Below are 25,298 nucleotides of genomic sequence, written 5' to 3' on the forward strand. Positions count from 1 at the left end.
ATTGCTGCTTGGCCTGCTGTGTTCATCCAGCCCTGCACCTTGTTGTCTCGGATTCTCCAGCATCTGCAGTTCCTACTATCTCTCCTTCTCAGCCTCTCCCTTTGTCTGAGGTGAGGCAACCTTCCATTTTGGCTACTGATGATGGGGTTGGCCCATCATGTGACAGCAGTAGCAACGAGAGCAGTGGCACCATGGCTGGCCCTGCTGCCCAAACAGGAGGGACAAACCGTAGTAGAGCCGCAGGAATTGGAGATTCGATAGTTAGTGGCACAGATACTCCAGGATGGTATGTTGCCTCCCTGGTGTCGGGTTATGGATGTCTCTGAGTGGGTTTGGGACATCCTGAAATGAGAGGGTAGACAGACAGAAATCATCATCCACGTTGGCACAAATGACATAGGGAGGACGAGTGACAAGGTCCTGCAGTGATAATTCAGGGAGTTAGGTAGTAAACTAAAAAGCAGGACCTCTAGTGTAGTAATCCCAGGATTATTCTCCGTGCCACATGATACTGAGGGTAGGAACAGAGACATAGTACAATTGAACACGTGGCTAAAGAGTTAAAATAGCCTTTATTGCTACATGCACTCGAATGAGTGCAGTGAAAAGTTTGTAATGTCGCCTTTCGGCCCCAATCTTAGGTACAGAGGACCTACGTACAGATACTTTTACGTGTAGTTACAGATTAACAACACTAATTTTTTTTTTGGAATAACTTTGAGCCTGGATTATGGATGCAGTTATGATGTTGTTGCTGTCACATAGACATGGCTGAAAGAGGGAAAGGATTGGCAGCTTAACATTCTGGGATATTGATGTTTTAGACGAGATGAAGGAGGAAGCAAAAAGAACTGGGGGCGTTGCATTACAGGTTAGGGAGCATATCACAACTGTGCTGAGGGAGGACACCCTGGAGGGATCTTGTAGCAAGGCATTATGGTTAGAGCTCAGGAGTAGGAAGGGTGCAGTCACAATGCTGGGATTGTACTACAGATCTCCCACGTGCCACAGGGAGATAGAGAAAGAGATATGTAGTCAGGTTCTGGAAAGATGTGAGAAGAGCAGGTTGTTATGATGGGTGATTTTAACCCCCCTCCTCCATATTGACGAGGACTCCCTTAGTGCTGAGTTTATTTATTGGGTGTGTCCAGGAAGGTTTTTTTGAAACAGTATGTGGATAGTCCAACGAGGGAGCGGGACATACTGGACCTGGTATTGGGATATGAGCCCAGCCAGGTGATCAAAGCTTCAGTAGGGGAGCATTTTGGAAATAGTGACCATATTTCTGTAAGTTTTTGTATACTTATGGATAAGGACAAGAGTGGACCTCGGATGAAGATATGAAATTGGGAAAGGCCAACTATAACAGAATTAGGCAAGAATTGGAGAATGTGGATTGGGAGCAGCTATTTGAGGATAAATCTACATCTGACATGGGAATCTTTTAAAGACTACTTGATTAGAATGCAGGATAGGCACATTCCTGTGAAAATGAAGGACAGTACTAGCTGGATGTGGGAACCTTGGATGACGGGGGAAATTATCAGCTTAGTCAAAAAAAACGCATACCCAAGGTCTAGGCAATTAAAAAACAAAGTTCTTGAAGAATATGTAGGAAGGACCTCAAAGGGCTTGTTACTGTGCTGTATTGTTTTTTGTTCTATATCTTAGGCTGGAATCAGTTTAGTAGAGTCGTTGCTGGAGAGGATCATTAATGACGGTATAATATTCAGAATGTTTAAAGTCAATTTTTCATCAACATGGATTCGATGTTTCTTCTGGGAATTTTGCCCAATTGTTTCTATTTGCTAGTTTTCTTAATGGGTTTAAGGGGGAAACATTTCATTTTCCTGAAGTTATTTGAAAACTAAATTTGTCACCAAACTAGTAAAAATGCCAGCTAACTTTTCTGTAAAGCTTCAGAAGCTTTGCTTGGTCTAACATTTTGTTAGAATCTTGCAGGGAATGGAAAGTGTTCCTATCTTGCATCTAGAACGATAAGCATAACCTCAACTTGCAAGTTGCTTTGGTTTCTTTTTTGTGAAGCATTTTCGATCAGAGCTGAGGTTTCAATTTTTAATCAGTCAAGACATCCACAGATCCATAAATTAAAACAAAACAAGTACTGGAACTGTAACACTTTCTTTCCATTTCTAGTACATGGGCAGTATATCAAGTGTTCAGGGAATGAATATTAAATTGCCACTGAGTGCACAAAGACCTTGGTTTATAAGGGCATTACCTGTAAAGGTAGTGTTCAGCAAATCCCAAAATTACATCTTTTTAAAATATTTCTTTCTGTGGATCTAGCTTAAGAATTGACTCTCTCAATAGTAAGTTAAAATTTCAAAATTTCCACCGTCTTGTGGAAAGGGAAATGATATGATATCATATGATTATTACTGAATTCTTATTGTGACATTAGAAATGATTATATAGACCCACATTATATCAGGCTTCTATTGTAAATAGCTGTGAATTTTCTTTGTGTTAATGTCTTGTGGCTCACTTTAAACTGTACTGTTTAAAGCATCATTTTTGGTTGCAACAAAATTCATCTTTTCTTATCATTTGGTAGGCTGGAGTTGATGTGAGCCATGACTAATCTCTCGAAGCACTCCATAATTATGAGGTCACAGCCACCAGGCAGTAGTCATTGAGGTACATTGAGGTACACCATGATTTTTGTTGGCACTGGGATGATGGTGGTCTTCTTGAAGCAGGTGGGGTCGAGGTTAAAAATGTCTGTGAATAACCCGCCGGCTGGTCTACACAGGATCGGAGTGCGTGGCTGGACTCCATTCCGGCCAGCCACTTTCCATGGGTTCACTCTCAAGAAGACCAATCTAACGTTTGCGGCGGTGACCGTGGGTACAGGAGCATCTGAGGCTGTTGGGATCAGTTACGTCGTTTCATTGACCTTCTGTTCAATGTGAGCATAGAATGCATTGAGCTCGTTGGTCAAGGATGTACTGTTGCCTGTGATTCTGTTTGACTTCGCTCTGTGGCCCATTATGCCACGTAAGCCTTGCCACAAACAATGGGTGTCCGTGTTGGTGGTCTGGGTCTCAAGCTCAGATTGGTATTGCCTCTTGGTGTCTCTGATGAAAATTACACCTGGATTTCCTGTATAGGTCAGTGTGGCCTGATTTATGTGCATCATACTTGGACTTCAGTAGGGAATGGACCTCGCGGCTCATCCGTGGTTTTTGGTTGGGGAACATTTGGATTAACTTCTTCGGCACGCAGTCTTCCATACATTTACTAATGAAATCTGTAATGGTAATGGCATACTCATTTGGACTGGCTGATGAGTTCTTAAAATGGACCGGTCCACTGACTCTAAGCTGTCCCATGAAAGCCCTTCTGTTGCTTCAGATTAACACTGTACTACTTTCTGTATTGGGTCCTCATAGTTCAATTTCTGCTTCTAAGCTGGAAGGAGGAGCACTGTGTTGTGATCTGATTTTCCAAAATGTGGTCCGGGGACGGAGCGGTAGGCATCTTTGAGGGTTGTGTAGTAATGGTCAAGGATGTTCAGACTTCTGGTGGGACAGGAGGAGACATGTTGGTGGTATTTTGGTGGCACATTCTTGAGGTTGGCCTGGTTGAAGTCACTGGCTATGATGAACAAGGCCACAGGATATTCTGTCTCAAGACCGTTTGTAGCATTATATACCTCATCAAGTGCACTGTTTACTTCTGCATGGGGTAGAATGTAGACCACTGTCAGGATAGCGGAGGTGAACACACGGCACGCAGTAGGGACGACACTTCACTGTAAGATATCCTAGGTCCAGGAAGCAGTAACTTGCCACAGTCGTCTTGTTTGAGCAGAGAGGGTGTTGATAAGGAAGCAGATTCCACAGCCCCTTGCCTTACCCAAGGATGCCAAGCGGTCCATTCAGTGAACTGAGAAACCCTCAGGTTGTAAGGCACAGCCACGTGTTTCAGGAGTGAGCCATGCCTCCATAAAACAGCGCCAACAGCTGTCTCTCAATTCCCTTTGGAAGGAGAGTCCACCTTTACTTTCATCCATTTTGTTCTCAATGGCTTGGATGTTTGCCAGGAATATGCTGGGGAGGGTGGACTTGAAACCCTGAAGTTTCAGTCTCACCTGAGGTCCAACGCAGCTCCCATGTTTCCTGGGTAGGTGGCTACTTCTAGTCAATCCCGGGTGTTAGTGAGGAAGGTCTGCTGCTCTGAGAGGTAAACGCGTGCTCTCAGTGGGGACTAGGGCACCATTCGCCGCCTACAGTGTTTCGGGGGATCTTATGGCCATTTCAGTTGTGCCTCTGGGTCATAGTGGGGTAAGGTGTTGTTCCTGCACTGGTCAGAAGTCAATTCTGGGTTTCCACAAGATCAGGGAAGTTAGGACTGCAAGAAGAAGGAAAGCCTCTGGGCTTGCAGTTCTGGCATCAGCAAGCTAAGTGGGTGTGCCCGATGGGGTCCTGGGCACTAGTTCTGTTCACATGTGCGCTGGGAGATCTTGCAGTCGGTCTGGTCAGGACTTCTTGATGTCAGGTCACCGTGGGTTCACGTCTTGTTCTCGCACTGGTTACGCCTCAGTTCCGATTTTCCACGAGGAGGTCAGGCTTGCGGGAAGCCGGTAGGCCCTTAGCTCCCCTGGGCTTGTGATTCCAGCGTCGGTAATTGAGCCTCGTCAGTCATAGCAGATTTGACAGAACATTATTAGTAATTCTGATAGACTTAGACTTAGAATTGAAGTTTAGAAGAGCAGAACGATGATAAGATATGTAAGAATAAGATGTGCTGTAGACAGCTCGCAAAATGTCGCCACGCTCCGACGCTAGCTTGAAAATCTATCTTGTTGGCCAGATTGAAGACTGCATTGTGTTCATGACTAGGCATTAAGATTTATGTAAGTAATTATGAATCATCCCAGGCAGTAACTGCAGCAGCAGAGAGTTGTTAGGGCTGTGTCATAAATTTGCAGGCATCAGCTATGAACGTACTGTCAGTTTAAACTGCAGCAAGCGTGAGAAGCCTTGATCATTATCTTAATGGAATAAAAATGTACAATAAATGCTAACTTTCATTTTACTTTCAGTCCTGCAGTGTCCCTCACTTTAAAAATGTCATTCTTGTTTTCAACTCCCTCCTTGACTTTGCCTTTCCTATCCTCATAACCTCCAGCAGCCTTGCACCCCTTTGAGATCTGTTCCACCAATTCTGGCTTTTTGCATAGTTTTTTTTTTAAGTTGCTCTGCCATCAACAATTACATCAGATGTCTAAAGTCTGGAATTCCCTTCCTAAATTTCTTTGCGTCTATCTCTTTATAACCATGTTCTTTAATACCTGCTTTTTTTTTTGGAAAGTTCAAACTTTTGGACAACTGTCCTAATATTTCCTTATGTGACTCAACACCGAATGAAATTTTACAATATTCATTAAGCACAGTTGGACATCTTACTGTGTTATGCAAATATAAGTAATTCTTGCTACCATTACCCAGTTACTGAGAAAGTTCTCTATTACTTGGCCGAACTAGTTACTCTTGATGTGAGTCTACAGTTGACAATGCTCTATGTTATTCTAATAAGAGTCCAGTAATGTCTTGTCCAGTATTTCTTGTATTATTTCTAGCAGACATCACTGCTGGACATCACTAGAGCAGTGATTCTGATTTTGATTAGGAACACAGCCAGGTCTCAGATGAGGCTTCCATTGTCATAGCTCAGTTGGTTATGTAGCTGGTTTGCAATACCGTTGGGTGGGTTTAATTCTCGCAGCAGCTGTGGTTCCCATGAAGGACTGTCCCTCATCCTTTCCCCTTGCTCGAGGTGTGGTGACCCTCAGGTTAAACCACCTTCAGTTGTCTCTCTCTCTGTCTAATGAGAGAGCAACCCTATGGTTCAGTAGGAATATGGTGACTTAAATTGTTTCATACTGCAGAAACAAGAAACCTGCTATTGAAGATTTTTTTTGTCTTGCACTGATCGGGACAAATGCAACAAATTCAAAGGGCACATGTTATATTGAATGACAAATCAGATGCTGATTGGTTGGCAGGTCGACTCTGGTTGAGATGTTGCCATTCCACCCGGGAACAATTACCCCAAGACTTTGGTTTCATTTTAAAAGGCAGATTGACTCTGGCCAAGATGTGACATGGGACAGTGGCCCAGGAGCATTTGTTTAATTGAAAAGGCACACGCTTAGACAAATTCCTTTTTATTATTTGGCACATGAAATTTGTGGTACTTAAATATTGCTAATATGTAGTGTTAAGATAACAAGTCTATTTCTGATGAATTACATGAACCATAACTGGGTTTTTTTTTCTTTTATAGGCGTTGCATGCAGTAAAACTCCAAAACTTAACCAGTTTCACTTCATGGTCTACAATCCATTGAAGGCTTCTGAAGAAATAGTGGACTGTATTTAAAGCTATTGTGATGCAACATTTTCAGAGCCTTTAAGGCTGTTTACTCTTGATTGTGAATCACGTTCAACTACAGATAAAGTTAGTACAGAATAGTGTTGATAATACATTCTGAAATTGTACAGAATGGTGTTGATAATGGAAATTAAATTTATACCAATCGTATTTCAAATGTTACAAAGATAGTGGGTTACATTCATGCCACACAATGGCTGTCTCCAACAAGAAAGAATCTAACCATCTCTCCTTGATGGTCTCCTTGGCATTGTGGTCATGGAATCCTGGGGATTACCATTGATCAGAAACTGAACTAGACCAGCCATGCGTAGGAAAGGTTTGGAGGGATATGGGCCAGGAGCAGGCAGGTGGGACTAGTCTAGTTTGAGTTTGTTTGGCATGGACTGGTTGGACCAAACCATCTGTTTCGGTGCTCTATGATTCTATGAATGCGAGATTGGTTTAGATGAATGTGAAGTGATCTTATCCCAGGGTGGAAATGCCAAATACTAGAGGCCATAGGTTTAAGGTGAGATGGGAAAAGTTTGAATGAGATGTGAGAGGCAGGTTTTCTTGCACAGAGGATGTTAGGTGCCTGAAATGATTTAATTACAGTTTAACAGCAGCCTCTACAAAGCTCAAAGGTAAGGACACCATCACTGCACACAAGAGCCCCCAAGGATATCATTGTATTAAGCAGCTTTATTTCAAAAGCCAGCACTGGATGACTGTGCAGAGATGCTGCAGAAGTGAACATTGAGTTGATAGAAGTTGTAACATTTAAACACAGTTGTGTTGCAGCTGTAACATGTTCAGAATTGGTACTATGCTAATTTTCCATTTTACTCATGGCCTATCATCTGTTTTCCATTAGTACGCTATATTTAAATTGTTCTTCATTTCTCACAAATGAATGGTTACTTCAGGACTCTTCTGGCAGAGTCCCTACGTCTGGGTAAAGAGGCATGTGTTCAAATCCCACCTGTTCCAGTGCTGTGTCCTAATACAGCGGGTTGATTCTTTTAAGAAAACCTGTTACTTTTTCCCTACAGTGTAATCTCAGGTCTTACTATTGAAAAATGATCGAAATCAATGAGATGGAATAAAGAATTTTAAAATCAGTTTTTTAAATTTATTGTATGGGAAAATATTAAAATAATACAAAGTAAAAACAGGAAATGCTGGAAACAAGTCAAGCAGCATCAGGACGAAGAGAAATTGAGACAAGGATTTAATGGCTTCTGCACAAAGTGTGGGGACGGATATCTTTAAAGGGGATTTCTCTGCTCCCATCAGCAAGAAAGTATTGCTGAATTGAGTGCCAGTCAGGCATTTAACTGCTGAATGGCAGGCTTCTTGCATTATCAGGTCTCACACCAGAGAATTCCTGCCCACCCTGCCTGCTTGAAATTGCTGGCTGATCAGAGGCTATAGAGTGCCTTTGGAAGCCTTGGCACCATAGTCATGAAGATACCCTTCACAAAGCTGGCTAAGCTTTGTTTTGGGGAGTGTGGATGGGGAAGGGGCTAAGGCTTCCATAGTCACTCCCCTGCACATCTGTATGCCTGAACTTCCCCCAGGGGACAACCCACCCCATTATCTGCCCTTCCTGCCCCTTTTTAGTGAGGGGTAAATCCTGCCTTTAAGAGATCATATTTCCCATTGACTGGTATTTTTCCTATTTTTATTTAAGATTTTCATCACTTACAGTTTCTATGCTTTTGCACTGATGTATAACCTCATTGTGCTCTCCCGTGACTACTCATCTTAATTGCAGTCACACTTATTCTTTGAAATTCAGTCCTCATGTCACATGTGATGGAAGGTTCCATACATGGGTCAGGGGCACAAGGGAAAAAAGACAGAAAAAATACACATTATTTGCCAACATCTTCATTTTGGAAATGAGCTTAGTTTCCCTACTTCATTTATTGTACAAGAGGGGCCAAATAAACTTTTGTTCACAAGCAATTAGTTATCATACTGAAGTAATGTTGACAACTTATCATTACTTACTGTTACTCGAGACCAGCTTGGCTTTAAATTTCAAGGTGCCAAAATAAATATTCCTGATCAGGAGTTGGGTGCAAAAAGTAACTGATGTTGCATACCTTCCTTTCCAACTAATTTGAGAGTGACCATTTTCACATTAGTCCATATCCAATACACGAGGTTCTCCTCTTCTCATGGTTCTTTGGAAACTAAGCTGCAAAGAAATAGTATTGACCTTATGTTGCAGCCATGGTTATGTTGCTATTTAAATGGAAATCTAAATAGAAACAGTAACACGTAAAAACCCAAAGGCATAACTAATGAGACAAATATTGTCTCAATGCAGGAGATACAAGCATGCATATCGAAACATTTTCAAGGGGTAGATTTTAAGGAGCATCTTAAAGCTTGAGAAATAGGGGTTTGGGAACATGGTTCCAAAGCTTTCAGAGGAGATAGCTCCCAATGAAGGACAAAGTTGGAGGAAATTCATTGGGGGTTGCAAGTTGGAGACCAAACAGAAAAGGTTGAGGTGAAAAGGAAAGGTCTTGGGTATATGGAACACAAAGATCAGAATTCTAAAACTGAACACAGAAATTGCTGGAGAAACCCAGCGGGTCTGGCAACATTCATGGAGATAAAGCAAAGTTAATGTTTCAAGTCCAGTAACCCTACTTCAGAACTAGACTCTAAACCTTAACTTTGCTTTCTCCCCAAAGATGCTGCAAGAGCTGTTGAGTTTCTTCAGCAATTTCTGTTTTGTTTCAGATTTCCAGCTCCACAGTTTTGTCTTATATGAAAAAAAAGGTGTTGGTGGATCAGGAGCCAATATGCATCAGTAGACATGGTTGCAGTGGATGAACAGGATTTGGTTTTGATGCAGACAGTAGGGCTTTTAAGTTTGTAGAAGATGGATGATGGGAGGCCAGCCAACATTAGAATAGTTATGTCTGGAGGGAAATAAATAGATGAAAAATTGTTGAGACAGGGAAGAGGTAGTTGACGTAACAGGAATGAAGGTTGATTTTCTTTCGTGATGGAGAGGACGCAGCATTGGAAACGCTGCTCAGGATCAAACAGGATACTGTTAATCAATATGAGAAAATGGCTTGGTACAGGAATGGAATCATTAGCTGGTGATGGGAGTCTGAGTGTTCAAACACAAAAGTTTTAGCCCTCAATCTCAATCAAGTTAGTGAGACATGATTTCCCACGCACAAAACCATGTTGCCTATCTAAATGCATGTAAATCCTGTCCCTCAGAAACTCCTCCAGCAACTTACCCACCACTGATGTCATGCTTACTGGTCTATAATTCCTTGGCTTTTCTTTACAGCTTTCTTAAATAATGGCACCACGTTAGCCAACTTCCAGTCTTCCAGCACCTAACTTACTCTATACTCTAATATTAAATAATTTTGGGTGCGGAAATGAAAATAGGATTTTCATCTAAGTTGGACTGGAATCCATATGCTCAAAGCATGTTAGAAAGGCCTCATCAGACCCTTCTGAATGAAAACTCAGGGTGATCATACAGAAGGGGCAAGATGAAATCTACAGACCTTACAGAGGTACATAATTCTTGGATCAGGTCAGAATCTGAAATTTCAGGCATAGGAGTGAAAAAAATTCTCATTCTGTTGCTCATTACACTTTTAACAACCTATAAAATCAGTGTGTTTAAAACAGATTCTTCAATTTATTAATCCTTATTACAAAGATATGCAGAACAAGCCAGGTGACAAAGAGGATCTCATCTATTGAAACATATTACAGAATGATACAGAAATAAAATAAAGATAAAAAGACATTACTTAAAAAAATACTAATTTCGAGAAATTCACTTGACGTGCTCAGGGCTGACGGAAAGTTAGGAATGGTGGGAGGAATAAACATAATCTTGATTCAAAATAAAGATATCAGAAACAGTTATACATTTTTATAACACTTTAAATTGTAAGTCAAAGATTTCTTCATTTTCTTGTGCTTGGATCAGTAAAGCTATTCCATACATGCTTGCCTCGGTGGTACTGGTGGAGTTTCAGCTGCCTGGAATAATCTTGATGCTTGATCCATTCTCTGCCCATTGAAAGAAATTACACTGCTTTCCTATTCCTTGTGAGCACACATAAAAATTACGTCCGTTATTGGGGCCAAGTTTCAGCACTCTTCTCATGATACATCGCTTTCCATGATTGCATAATGGAAAATGTAAGTCAGCCCACTATGAAATAAAAAGCAGGGTTAATTCTCAAGAATTTGAACATGATTGTAAACATGAAATAAACAAAATCAGTTTGAAATACTTCAGGTGCTTACTGTATGTCTTTCCACACTGCTATACAGAAAATGAACATAACTGCATGACAGAAGTGAATATTTGTGATGTTTGCAATTTTCAGCAAAAATGATGAACCTTTCTGGGTTGGGATTGGAAGTGGACAGGTCCAACATTTTGCATAGCTGGCCATAGTGTGACTTTAGTAATACATCCTGACCCTGAGCTAATTTCAGAGTCCTTTTTGGGATCAAAACAGCCAACCAGTTGCAAGTGGCAGGTAGCCAGTTGAGGGCAATGGGGCCATATGCTGCACCCACTGAAATTTCCAGTTAGCATACAGGCTTTGCGCATCAGGCCAAAACCCAGCCACTGCATCATGGTTCCCTCATGGTAGGAAAGGTGGTGGGAAGGGGAGGGGATTTCCAATTAATCTTATGGAGGACAGTGTGCCTCTCCTGTGGAGGTGTTTCTGTATTTCAAGGAGTTATCCCCAATATCCTGGCCAGTATTTATTTTTCAGTCAGAATCACGAAATAAAATCTGGTAATTATCACATTGCTGTTTGTGGAAATGTGGTATGCCATTTGGCTGCCACGTTTTCTACTTTAGTGACTACACATTAATAACACATCATTACTGTAACGTGCTTTGAGACCTGTGGTGGCAGTAAAAAATATTTATGTAAGATTAATTTTCAAATCAATCCTCCCTGTTACATCAAAATTCTGTATGACTGTAATACGTACATACTGGTTTCTTCATTAAATGCACGACTGACCAGGACCAATTCAGTCCTGGATTATCGTTCCTAAAGATTTCCTACAACAGAGTTAAACTGACTAGTCTGTAGGTGCTGATTTTTAAACTCATCCTTTATTACGAATAGGGGATAACCTGAAAATTCTTTAGTTCGTCTTGCACCATTCCCTATTCTCATTAACTTCTTTAAACTCTCCAAACTTCCACATGATCCATGCTACTCCAATTCTGGCCTCTTGCACATCATTCATGTCCAGTGTTCCAGCACTGGTAGTCATTCCTTCAACTATCAAGGTATTAAGCTCTGGGATTTTCTGCTCAAACCTCTCTACCTCCATCTCCTCCTTAGGATGTTTCTGAAAATCTACCACATTAACGAAGTCAACTGTCTTAATATCTGTTTTTTTGAGGCTTAATGTAAGATTTTACTTTATTATATTTCTGTGAAGCACCTTGGATGGTTGACTATGTTAAAAGGTGCTATGTAACTGCAAGTTGCTGATATAGTGATATTTACAAAGGAGATAGTGAATACTTTCAGAACTCACCCGCAGGAAAGTTTTGAATTTGTTATCCCGATGTAATTTGATCTCTACATATTAATAATTGCTTGGTAGTACAGAACTTAAATATTGTTAAAGAGAGACAAGAAGTTGAAGCTCTTCATCTCTTCCTCTTAGGGTTTATGATGCATGAAACAGACATGAAAAAGGGACACCAGTTTATAGAGCACAATAACAAGGTGCTGATTGGTCGGACCATCGCTGGCTTGGAGGTGCAGCTAGACCAGTTAGCCAGCGATCTTTGCTTTCAGATCGGGGAGGCAGACTCTGACAGGTTGAGGTGTTATCAAGGGAGTGCGGCAGAGATTGACAAAACCAAGTGTTGGTTGTTATTTTCTTTTGCCTACATAAAACAGGGCCCTGTGTATTAATATATGTTTTCTTGCATACACGAATGAATCACACCGTCAGCCTAACAGTTGATCTTAAGTTGGTTTCCAGTGTAACTCTCAACACAGTCCAGATTATTTAATAAATGATTTCCAATAGCAGAATCACCTTAAAGGTATGGCTATAATCAGATGTTTGCAAGCATAGGCTGGTTGATCATAAGCTATATATTGCCTACTGCGGTTAGTCAATGGGACCTGCTGTTTGGCATGGTTTGCCAATCAGAACATACAGCCTGCATACCTGGCATCACATGGCCCTGAAAATCATATCACATTACTCATTTTTTGTGGTAGGCAAAATGTCATTTTGTCCTGAATGTAGCATCCGGTCAATGGACAAATATCTCTTGAGTTTACTGCGAAGAAGTAGCATAAGTAGCATAGTACAGACTGCTCTGAGAGTTACATTGGAAACAAATTTAAGATCATCAAATCGGGTTTGCAGTGTGATACATTTGTGGAGAGAAAACACAGTTAACATTTTGAGTCCAGTGATCCTTCGTCAAAACACTTGTCAGAGCTGCTGTGTTGCTCTAGCACACTGTTTTTTGTTTCAGATTCCCAACACCTGCAGTTCTTTGTGATTACCCCTTCTGCAGATTGACAGATAACAGTTCTTGCTACATCTCCATGCCAATTGTGACCCTCATGCTGTCTACATTGGTGTACCCGTTTTAAAATCTAACTCTTGCATCCCAATCTTGTTGAATGCAAGACAAAAGCCTTCTCATCTCCTTTTAGCAATTTCTAGCATCTTCATTACTTTGTTTTGCAGATAATTATTTTAACTGATCATTTTCTGTTTAATGTGGATGATGCAAACAATTCTATTTTTACAGCAGTATTCGAGATGTATAAAGTCAGATCTACATAATTAAAATTATAATCTTCACTTAATTAGCAAAATCCTTTTGATTTGCAAACCTATTATACAAATGATGTGTAACTGAGCTGAACAAATGTAATTAAATTATAAATTGAAGAAACACTGTTCTACACAATGTAATGTAACCTATTACCCAACCATATCCATTACCTAGTAGATAGCAATTACTGCAATTTCAAAGTAATTTTGAATAGTTCAATCAACAGTCCAGCCGCAGTGCCACTGAGGTTTAAAGCAAATTTTGTATTAATTCATCTGATGTGGAATATAAGTCATACTAAGTCCTGAATACTGCAATTATTCAACTTCAGGTTTTTGGATGGTGTTGAAGTGCCCTCTAGAGGCTATTTAGCATAATGGTACACAATCATTAAAAGTATCAAAGTGAATTAAATTGAGGTTACACTAAATTTAATTTGTGACATTGCAGTGTTGGACTTTTTTGATGAAATCTGCTGTTAATCACTGCAGGACATCTTAATAACTGATGTCAGGTTAATAGAATCTTCTTCTATACTTAGCTGAAATAATTTTTAAAAACTGCTAATGTTCGAATGATTGTTGCCTTTTAATTACAACAGAATTTTTCCTAAATTGATAATGTCATATAGTGTAACCTCATGGTCCAGTATTCTTGATTATCTAAGAATTGATGGTCTGTAAGATTCAAGACCAGCAGTACTTCTTTAAAAATCTCTCTTCTTCTCACCAAAGTTCCCCAAGCACTTGCCCGCAATTCCAGCTGTCAAGTCCAATATAGAACTGAGAACTTCAGCTTTAGAATGGTCTGCGAACGCCAACCAGCAGAGCAGTAGCGACAAGCGAGAGTGCTAAAGCTGGTATATATTCACCTGCGATAATCATCTCAACAACCTCTGCAGTGCTGACCTTAGCGAAGCTGTTGATGTGAAAATCTGTAGCACTTGTTTAAATGAGGCCTGTCCTGCTAAACAGAGTGTATATTGAATGCGGCACCAGCTCTAAAGTAGAGGGGCTGTGCCTGTGGGGAGCATTTTGGCATCATCTTTTGATCAATAGTAGGTTCAGTAATCACAATCAGATAGATTGGGGGATTCTGAGGCAATTGATAGAAGAAGCTAGGAGGAGCTAAAAAATTGGATAATAGGACATTTAATAGTTATAGCAGCTGTGAGAAGTATATTTGGGGGCTTCAATCATCCTGGAAGAATGTCACTTTAAGGATTTCAGACAGACTCAACTAATGTATAGCAACATACTCACTTGGAAGTAGTCACACTGGGATTCTTGAGGAAGGGAGCACACGTAGAACTGCCTCCCTTCGTTGTCTCCTTCTTTCTTGACCAGTCTTAATGTGCAGGGACGACTATGCTTTTTGCAACATGGGGTTTCAGGATTTACAGCAGCAGTATCATCATTCATACTAACAGCATTCCTGTGAACACATGATTTTCTTTTATTGATTTAACAGCATTCTTTTATCAAAATCATGCAATAAAGCTGCCTTTTGTGCAATTTCAGGCATCAGTGCTTGTTTGACAACCAGACTGCAGGCTGAAGCTTGATAAATATCATCATTTTGCAGTAAGAAATTACTGACCTTTAAAATAATTATAAATGATACATTGTTTTAGAGTTATTTATTGTAGGACGTTAGCTTGTCATTCAGATTCACTAACAGATGATGGTAAAGAAAACAAATGCATGTTGTTTTTCAAACCCTGACATTAAAACTACCTTATGACAGTCATTTTCTCCTGTCCATTAAAGTAATACAATTTTAACTGGAGGTAAACATCCGACATTTTGGTAAGATTTATCTAAATGTCTGCCACTGAAACCATATTGCTTATAGATTGAAGGAAAATGTATAATTCACTTGTAACACAAAATTGCAGAGCCTTCAATATACAAGAGCCAAGTGACATTGAAGTTTGATCAGTCGTCAAATGATGTCGACATATACTTAAGAGGTAGCAGTAAGAACCTGGAATTCATTCAGACCTTTGCATAGCAACAATTTCAGGCAGAAGGCGGCCTTTAACCCATCAAGTCCAACTATCCAGAGGATTCCACTAGTGCATTTCTAATTACCTATGCATGTAGACAACGATGCTGGTTAATAATCATTTACCAATCTAAATGAATACATTCATGTCTATTCCATGATCTTGAAACTCATAATCGCCTATTGGATGAGTGTTTCCCTGAAATCCAGATGGATAATATCCACCGCCTCTTCCATCAATACCAACTAGATCTGTTAACTCCTCAAAGTGACTCAATAAATCTTTTGAGCATGACACCCGAATGCTAAAACAATGACAAATGTCTCAGTTTAGGTCAAGAAACTCTTTTGTATTGATCCCTCCTACTTCTAACCAAGGGACAGTAAGAAAAACAATAGTTCTTCAACTGATGCTCATCTAAAATCAGTTACTGACCAAGCCCCAACCTAGTCTGCATCAGTGAGTAACAGTCACTGTTCTGTTCAATTTGAGTTAAAGTTACTCGACACCATGGTGTTCCAGGATATTAGCAAAGTGCTGCATTTCAGATGAGGTGCTAACAGAGGCTCTGTCAGTTAGCTGTGATTGTTCAGATGGCCATAGGTAGTCGCTTCTCATCACATTCCGAAAACAGGAATTCTCCTCATTTCCTGGCCCACATTACCTCATTGCACACCAAAAAAAAAGGCAGTTCACACCTTTACCCACAAAATTTTGGAAACCTAAGGCTGTGATATAATTTCAATCTCTTTCGACATGTAATCTATTTCAGCTGAGCAGCATTTTGCAGTAACCTATGTGACATATTGTATTATGATTCTCTTTACCAACTCACTCACAAGCACTGGATATTTTAGTCGGCCCTGACCGAATCTGGGCACCTCACCCGGCCGAGAGTGCCTCCCAGGCAGCATAACTTCTCGGATTCACTCCCTCACCAGAATATGTCACTTCCCAATGTTGGAACGTGTTCAGACTCAGTCAGATCAAGGCACGCAGTCTGCCAGACCCCACGGCACAGACCGAACCCCAGGCAAAGTTTTTAGTCGGCCCCGACCAAATCCGGGCTCCTCACCCAGCCTGGAGTGCCCCCCCAGACAGCATGACTTATCGGATTCACTCCCTTCACGGAAAAAGTCACTTCCCAATGTCGGAACACGTTCAGACTTGGTCAGATGAAGGCACGCAATCTGCCAGACCCCCAGCATTTGCATTCACTCATTCATAAAACTGCGCTTTTGTAGTACAATTTATAAACTAAATTAAACATCCCTTCTAGCCTATTACTGTCTCTTTACACCTTCCAATTCTTTTAAGAACATGCTGCAAGCAGTGTTTAGACCAGTTTCGGCATCGAAGGCTACCCCAGAATAAATGTTAATACCGTAGCCTACTCAGAACAATGCCATCCTTGCTATCATGTCTCCATAACCCATTTAAAACTATGGAAAGATTATAATATTAATTAGCTCTTAGCAACCGTCTCTCGGGATCTGAATAGTTTGCAGACATCAAATAGTTTCCTCCTCTAGTATGTACTTTTTAGATACATATTAAATAGGGCTGCTATTCCCTTTAAGAAACTTACTATCAAAACAGCGCTTCCGTGAAACTGCATGAGTGAATGTGTAAGAACTGTCAAAACCGGCAATAGTAAATGAAATCTCACAACCCAGCTGCAGGAGATCAGTTTAATATCCTCTATACTTTTATTTAGTACACGTATAATTTATAACTTATTTAGATCATATAGGTCTAATATTTTTACTAACATTACTAACTTTAAAGACAAAAGGACTAACACCTCTTAATTATACAAGCTCAAACTGGACAGGCATTCTAATCCCATTAGGAGTAACAACCAGCATTTAGCAAGTGCTTAAACTGTGTCCTGCTTCCCCAGGACAGATATCACACAAACTAAAAGTTTAATGTCTGTATGAGGCTCCAGTAAAACTGTACTTCGGATTCCATCGCTGCCTCGAACTGTGCTACTGAGGCTACTTTTGCCACTCACAGATCTCAATCGTTATTGAACTGTGATCCCACACCTACTCAGACATGCAGTTTGGGATCTGGCAAGGCCACTCCACTCCTGACCTCATTACAGCCCTGGTCCAAACATGGACAAAGGAGCTGATTTCTAGAGGTAGGTGAGAATGGTTGTCCTTGACATCAGGACCACATTTGACCAACTGTAGCATCAAGAAGCCCCAGCAAAACTAGAATCAATAGGAATCGGGGGAAAATCCTCCTCTGGTTTGAGTCAAACTTGGCACAAAGGAAGATGGTTACAGTTACTGGAGGCCAGTCACCTCAGCTCCAAGTCATCTCTGCAGGACTTCTCAGGGCAATACAATCACTGGATCCCCAACTATCAACATTCTGGGGTTTAGCACTGATCAAAAACTGAATTGGACCTGTCATAGAAGTGCTGTGGCTACAAGATCAAGTCAAAAACCACAAATCTTGCATATGTAACTTATCCCCTGACTCCTCAAAGCCTGTCCAACATCTGCAAGGGATGAAAGCAGCTCCGACAACACTCAAGAAGCTTAACACCATCCAGGACAAAGCAGTCTGCTTTAATTGCACCACATCTACAAACATTTAATCCCTCCACCTCTGATGCTCAGTAGCAGCAGTGTGCACTATCCACAAAATGCTCTGCCAAAATTCTTTAAAACCCCTTGGACAGAACATTGTAAACTCAGGAATAATATCATCTATAAGTCAGGGCAGCAGCTACATAAGATCACTACCACATGCAAGTTCCTCTCCCAAGCCACTCATCATCCTGATTTGGAAATATATTGCTGTTCCTTCAGCACTGCTGGTTCCAAATCCTGGAACTCTCTCCCTAATGGCATTATGGATCTACCTACAGCAAATGGACTGCAGCGGTTTAAAAAGGCTGCTCATCACCAACCTTCTTAATAGCATCTACAGACATCCATTTTGAAAATGAAATTAGCTTTTCTGCCATGCTCACTGCATAATTGAAATAGCTATTAATTTGCTCTTAAGTTTGTTTGAAGCACACATCTGTCATGTTTTAATTTTTATACCATTTCTGCATTTTAAAATGAGTAATACACCATTGACAGAGTATCCAACCCAGGTGCAAACATATGAAAGAAAAAAAGAAATCAACAATTAAAAATTTCTACTCATAAAAACACAACAGCGTTTTAAAATCTGATGTGCACGTTACACATGTGGAGAAATAATCCAGTCTGCATATCAGATCCAGTGCCATTAAGATTATTAGAAGCTGCTTGGATATGAACTAAGCAGTTCACAAATTGAGGACATTATCTTCATTCATTTTGCAGAAAATTATGTTGCAAAGGGTAGATGGAGTAATCATAGAATCATAAAGTATAGGAGAGGACCTTCGGCCCATCCAGCCTGCACCAACAAAAAACTAATCTAAATCTAAACTGGTGGCACCTGCCAGCATTTGCTGCATAGCCTTGGATGTTATGACATTTCAAGTGCTCATCCCAGTATTTCTAAAAGGTTGTGAGTTGCTTTTTATCCACCTGTCTATACCCTTTCAGCCATCTCTAGACCAATGAAAAGAACCCAAGCTTATCCAGCCTTTCCTCATAGCTAAACTGCACCAACCATGCAACATCACTGTGTATCTGATTTGCACCACTTCCAGTGCAATCATATCCTTCCCATAGTGCAGTCACCATTTTGCACACAGTATTCTAGCTGTGGCCCAACCAAAGTCCTGTACAACTCCAACATAACCTTCCTGCTCTTATATTATACATCACAACTGACAAAGGCATGTGTCCTCTCTGCCTTCTTAACCACCCTATTCACCTGTCCTGCCACCTTCAGGGATCTGTGGACAAGTACCCCAAGATCCCTATGTTCCTCGGAGCTTCTTAATGACCTGTCATTCATCGAATACTCCCCTGTCTCATTACTTCCTCCAAATGCGTTACTTCACACTTTTCAGGATTAAATTCCATCTAACACTGATCGACCCATATGACCATCCACCTATATCTTCCTGTAACCCAAGACCTCATTCCATACTGTCAACCATCCGGCCAATCTTCATGTCATCTGCAAACTTACTTGTCATTTCCCCAACATTTTCTTCTATATCATGACCAATAAACAATCCAGCACTGATTCCTGTGGTACATCATTGGACACAAGCATCCAGTCACACAGCCATCTACCATCACCCTCTGTCTCCTGCCACAAAGCTAGTTTTGGATCCAACTTGCCAAGTTATCCTGGATTTTCTGTGCTTTCACCTTGTTTATCAGTCTTCCTTGCGGGACCTTGTCAAAGGCTTTTCTGAAATCTACATAAGCTGCATCAACTGCATTACCATTACCTACACAACTGGTCGCCTGCTCAAAATATTTAATAAAACTTATTAGGCATGACTTCCCTCTGATAAAGCCATCCCTGATCAAATCTTGCCTCTCCAAATGGAGATTAATTCTCTTCTTCAGAGTTTTCTCCAATGATTTTCCTACCACTGATGTAAGACTCACTGGTCTGTAACTCCCTGCTTTCTTTCTATCACCATTCTTGAAAAGTAGAACCACATTGGCCATCTTCCAGTTTTCTGGAAGCTTTCCCATGGTCAGTGAGAAATTAAAAATTTGGGTCAGAGTCCCTGTAATTTCCTCTCTCCCTTCACAACAGTCTGGAATACAATTCATCCAAACCAGGGGATTCTCCACTTTTAAGCCTGCCTAAACCTCCAACCCCTCCTCACTCCCTACGTCAAATTGCTCAAAAACCTCACAGACTCTCTTCCTGAATTCTGTACCAAAATCCTCCTTCAAAATGAAGACAGGTGTGAGTACTTGCTTAACACTGCACCAATATCTTTCAACTGCATACAATGTATCCATCATAACATTTGATCAAACATAAATGTCCCAAGATGTGGAAAGCATTCAACAGTTCTATCATGCAGCTAGCTTACTTTAGTGTTGACGTTTCACGACAACTTTCTGCATTGACATTTTGTTTAAATAGGTAAGTCTACGGTCGTACCTGAAAACAGAAATTTTATCACTTCTCTGGGATTCAAAAGATAAACTATGGTCTGTTTTAATTCTTTTGGGAGGTTGATGAAAGAAACTTTGGTTCGTACAACTAGAAGCTATTGAATCGTTGGCCATTTGGTTTGCATAGCCATTCATTTTCAGATTTGAGCCCATCGTATTTGCAGAACTACTCTTAATCAAAGGAAAAGCTTGGCGTGAAGTGTTTCCATGTGATAACGGTGTCTTCCTTTTCATTTCATCACCAACTGAGGCAGTGGATCCGGGGCTTTCTCCAGGGCTCCTTAGTGATGTGAGAACTAATGTTGTTGTACCAAACACTGCCTTTCGATTTAGTTTCCACTCAATCTTTGGCTTCTCAAAACTATTGCATGGGTATTTTATGAGATCATTGTTGAAGTCAGACATCGGAAACGAAGGTTCATCTTTAAAAGATGCAGAAGGCACAGTTAACCTTACAGTAAGAATACACTGTTAACATTGATAAATATGATAAATCTTGAATACCATTGATAGAATTTATTTTTAAAGTTTCCTGTTGCAAATTAAATACTATACTTTCATATGAGGTGGCAAAGGAGACTGTATAGATTAATTTAGTTGTGAAGAAAATGTTCATTATACTCAACTCAACAAAATTCAAGAAAAAGACTTAGCTGCAATTTTCATTCACATTTGCACCATAATGCTATTAAAACGGCTATGGTATCTACAATAGAACAGTGAGGGGAGCAGTGAACCTACATCCGAGAGGTGAAGGAAATTCTCATTCATATGTAAACAAAGTCATTGGTAGCTCGTTCATGGTGTAAATAAAATTCAACAATTTGAACACTTCAATTGACCCTTTTCAGAAAATGAAGAAGGGTCTAGGCCTGAAACGTCAGCCTTCCTGCTCCTCTGATGCTGCTTGGCCTACTGTGTTCATCCGGCTCTACACCTTGTTATCTCAGATTCTCCAGCATCTGCAGTTCCTACTATCTCCAAAAGTAATACATCTCTTTTAAAAGATACTTACTATCCTACAGGGAGTTCAGAAATTGGAGACATTAAACCACAAACATACCAAAGTTAAATTAACCTGATAATGACAATAACTGTTTTAGTCCACTTGCTGAAAACCGTACTTACTCATAGGCCTTGGCGTCAAGCAGGCATTACATGATTTAGCTGATGGTGCATTTATTAATGTACAAAGTGAACAGGTCCATTCTTCCTCCTCTTTTTTGGCAACGGTGTCAATAGAATGTTCTCCAAAGGCATGTGCCCATCCCATCAGGCTATTCCGTTTAGGCAAATTACTGTTAAAAAAATACATTTGAAAGCATGGGAAAGGTAGTTTTGCTGCGATTAAAGTATATATTTACATAGTAAAAATGAAAAGTTCCATTTAAAATGTTGGAAATTGTTGGCAATAAGATTCTCGAAAATTGCCATGTCCTAAGTGCATGTTTTGCTTACATTTAGGGGAGTGTTTAAAAATACCACTTGGAAAGACAATTTATGTGAATTTTGGTACACACTAGCAATATCATTTCTAAACAGAATATCTATACATACACTTTTCAAAACAGAATAAGTGACAACCTTTTAATGTAGCACAGATTTCAAGAAGATTCTCTTCACCACTAAGAATGACCAATCTATTGAATACTCTTTCAGGTGAAGATGGGAAAACAACATTCAAATTATTTGAATATAACAGATGTTGCAATGGAAGATAAAGAGCTGACTTTTTTTCTTCTGGATGGATGAATCAGAATAAGAAAATGGAAACTTCTTATCTATTTATGTTGTGAGGTAACCTTGCATCTCACTGCCGGTATTTAAACAGAAGCATGCATCAGGTACAAACATCATGGTAACTACAGCAAGTCAAAGTCTGAGTATTTATGGCAATTGGCTAACCTACTGACCACCTCAAACCCACTGCATAGCCAAAAGGTACAAATCTTCACTTGCATAAATGGATGCAGGTGTCACAACATTAAAGAAATTTGAAGCTATCAACTTGACTGGCAATAATCCACTCATCAAAACATTCATTCTCTCTACAACAGCCACATCGTAATATGGAGTGTGCTATCTGGAGGATGTAAGGATGCAACTTGCCAAGCAACTTCTAAATACACAGCCTGCACCATCCATAAGAATATAAGTGTGGGTAACAGGTAGCTAGGACAGAATGATCTGCAAGTTCTCCTTTAAACCGTACACAATCCGGGAGTTGGATTTCTACCAGCATGCTGTTATTGTTGTGGATTAAAATCTTGCAAATCTCTGTCTGGCATTACAATACAATTACTGCCATCTTATTACATGTCACACAATTCAATGACACAAAAACTTCAATTGACCTTTATAACATTTTGGCCAAATTCATTTGAAGATTCATGTTGCAGCAATTCAGAGGACTCAGCGCTACATTCTCAACTGCAACCAAAGATGGACAGTAATTGCCAGTGACAGCACACTAAGAATGAAAAAAATTTCAACAGACACCAGTGTAATTCATTCACTCTGGTCGTTAAGAGAGAAGGGTAAATGGAAAGGAAAGAAATCAGTAAAGACCAAGGGTAGCTGGCCTAGTCAGGGTTCAAAGATACTAGCTCCTCATTTGAGATTTGCAATATTTAAACAAACCACAAAATATAAAAAGGCAAGGTCAATGTTGAATAAATAGGTGATGAGATACTGGGTTGAGGGAGGCAACCGCTGACTAGAAGCAGTAGAGTACACAATAGACAGAATGACTGGGAGTGATCAGAAATAAACAGAGGACAAAAATAGTCAAAGTGACAATGTGGTGGGGTGCAAGAAATATGGATGGAGATTACAAGATTTGGAAACTGGTGCAAAAATAAGAAAGTTAAAAGAGCTGGGAAGATACTATAAATTGAATGAATGCTCTCAAAAGTGAAAATGAGTTTGTAATAAAATTCAAGTCATCCAAGCTCGCAAAGTATTGTGTAGTCTAGGTCCCAAACTGATCTAAATTACAACTTTAAAATGCTGGACAAATTCATGTAGTCTCATCTTTGCTTCATTTTCCAGATATATCACAAAATAAAATATTTTGTACATATTAAATACCTAATGTTAATCTGGCAGGGATCTTCCTTCTGACAGCACGAGCAGAAATATGTCATTCGTTTGTTCTCCCCAAGACGGCAGATAGTGATTTTACCATTGCACTGTCCACATGAGGAACGCTTGTATACTTTATAATGCTTATACAAAGCTGATCCCATCTTACGACACTAAAACATAGAAAAAAAAGAATGAAATCATAAAAGATGATGACGAAGTAGAAACAAATCTTCTCGTATTTAATATGAGCTCAAACTTGCTAAATACATGTAAACCTCCATTAGCAACACTTAATAATAGCTCAGAATCTGAAGTGAAAATTTTGACGTTTACTTTGTGTAAAAGTTTCCCAAGTTCCCTCACATTTGATTTTCATAGAAACAACTAATGACAGCATTATTCAATAATAATTTATATGTGTATTTATATACCACTTTTAATATAAAGTTAAAAATAATTAAAGCATATCAAGGATAAAGATATGGAATTGCAAGAACAGCGATAGTACAAAAGGAAGAATATACAGATACAGGCTTTGAAGTGGCTTCGGCAGAAGGGGAGATAGTAACAAAACAGGGCTCAAATAGAATTCTCCAAACCTCTGCGTCAGCTGAACCAAAAGCTTGTAGATTTAAACTTCATTGCAGAGACTCAAATAATCTAGGTTGAAAATTCATTGCTATCTTTCAAAAGGGATAATGAAGCAAACCCAATTCACCTTTTCACTTATAGACAAGAGATCCCTTGGCATGCCTTGAAAAAGTTAGAGAATTCCATTTATCCTAGTTAACATAAAACATCACTAAAACAGCAAGAGAACAAATTGCTGAAGCATTGACAGACATCTTTGTATTCTCTTTGGCCACAGGTGAGGTCCCAGAGGACTGGAGAACAACTAATGTTGTCCCATTGTTTATAAAGGGTAACAGGGATAATCCGGGAAATTACAGGCCTGTGGCCCCACGTCAGTGGTAGGGAAATTATTGGAAAAGATTCTCAAAGACAAGATCTATAAGCATTTCGAAGCAAATGGACTGATCAGCAATAAACAGCATGGTTTTGCATGGGGGAGGTCGTGCCTCACTAACTTGATCGAGTTTTTTGAGGAGGTGATGAAGATGATTGATGAGGGAAGAACGGTTGATGTTGTCTACATGAACTTTAATAAAGTCTTTGACAGGGTTGCTCGTGGCAGACTGGTACAAAAGGTGAAGTCACATGGTATCAGGGGTGAGCTGGCAAGATGAATACAGAACTAGCTTAGTCATAGGAGACAGAGGGTAGCAGTGAAAGGATGCCTTTCAGAATGGAGGGCTGTGACCAGTGGTGTTTCACAGGGATCAGTGCTGGGATCTCTGCTGTTCATAACCCACATAAACGACTTGAAGGAAAATGTAGCTGGTCTAATTAGTAAGTTTACAGATGATACAAATATTAGTGGGATTGTGGATAGTGAGGAGGATTGTCAGAGGAAACAGCATGATACAGATTAGTTGGAGGCATGAGCAGAAAAATGGCAGATGGAATTTAATCCGGACCAATGAGAGTTGATGCATTTTGGAAGGTCAAGTACCTGTGGAAATTATACAGTGAATGACCGAACACTTAGGAGTATTGATCTGCAGAGGGATCTGGGTGTGCTGGTCCACAGATCACTGAAGGTGGCAGCGCAGGTAGATAAGGTAGTAAAAAAGGCCTGTGGCATGCTTACCCTCATTGGAAGGGTCACTGAGTAGAAGGATAAACAAGTTGTACTGCAGCTTTATAGAACTTTATAAAAACCAAAAGAACTGCAGACGCTGTAAATCAGGAACAAAAACAAAGTTGCTGGAAAAGCTCAGCAGGTCTGGCAGCATCTGTGGAGGAGAAAACAGAGTTAACGTTTCGGGTCC

General features: G+C 40.1%; 2 protein-coding genes across 3 annotated transcripts in view; one reads left to right on the forward strand and one right to left on the reverse strand.

The window, feature by feature from the left end:
* The window catches only part of LOC109925568 (N(4)-(beta-N-acetylglucosaminyl)-L-asparaginase), a 23,823-nt gene extending 16,228 nt beyond the window's left edge, over nt 1–7,595 (forward strand). The window contains exon 9 of one of the 2 annotated variants that reach the window (XM_048595283.1): nt 6,316–7,595. In XM_048595283.1, the coding sequence (XP_048451240.1) occupies nt 6,316–6,410 (95 nt within the window). In that variant the 3' untranslated portion in view covers nt 6,411–7,595. Of the gene's footprint in view, nt 1–2,578; nt 2,599–6,315 lie in introns of those variants that run through there. The other variant, XM_048595284.1, reaches the window with a different exon arrangement.
* A 2,293-nt stretch (nt 7,596–9,888) lies between these two features.
* The window catches only part of neil3 (nei-like DNA glycosylase 3), a 39,108-nt gene continuing 23,698 nt past the window's right edge, over nt 9,889–25,298 (reverse strand). Inside the window, exons 5-9 of the mRNA XM_048594019.1 lie at nt 23,410–23,576; nt 21,448–21,617; nt 20,306–20,741; nt 14,520–14,691; nt 9,889–10,620 (exon numbers count right to left, since the gene is read on the reverse strand). Of these exons, the coding sequence (XP_048449976.1) occupies nt 10,438–10,620; nt 14,520–14,691; nt 20,306–20,741; nt 21,448–21,617; nt 23,410–23,576 (1,128 nt within the window). The 3' untranslated portion in view covers nt 9,889–10,437. The remainder of the gene's footprint in view (nt 10,621–14,519; nt 14,692–20,305; nt 20,742–21,447; nt 21,618–23,409; nt 23,577–25,298) is intronic.

This window comes from Rhincodon typus, chromosome 3 (assembly GCF_021869965.1).
Source record: "Rhincodon typus isolate 14 chromosome 3, sRhiTyp1.1, whole genome shotgun sequence".
NCBI lineage: Eukaryota > Metazoa > Chordata > Chondrichthyes > Orectolobiformes > Rhincodontidae > Rhincodon > Rhincodon typus.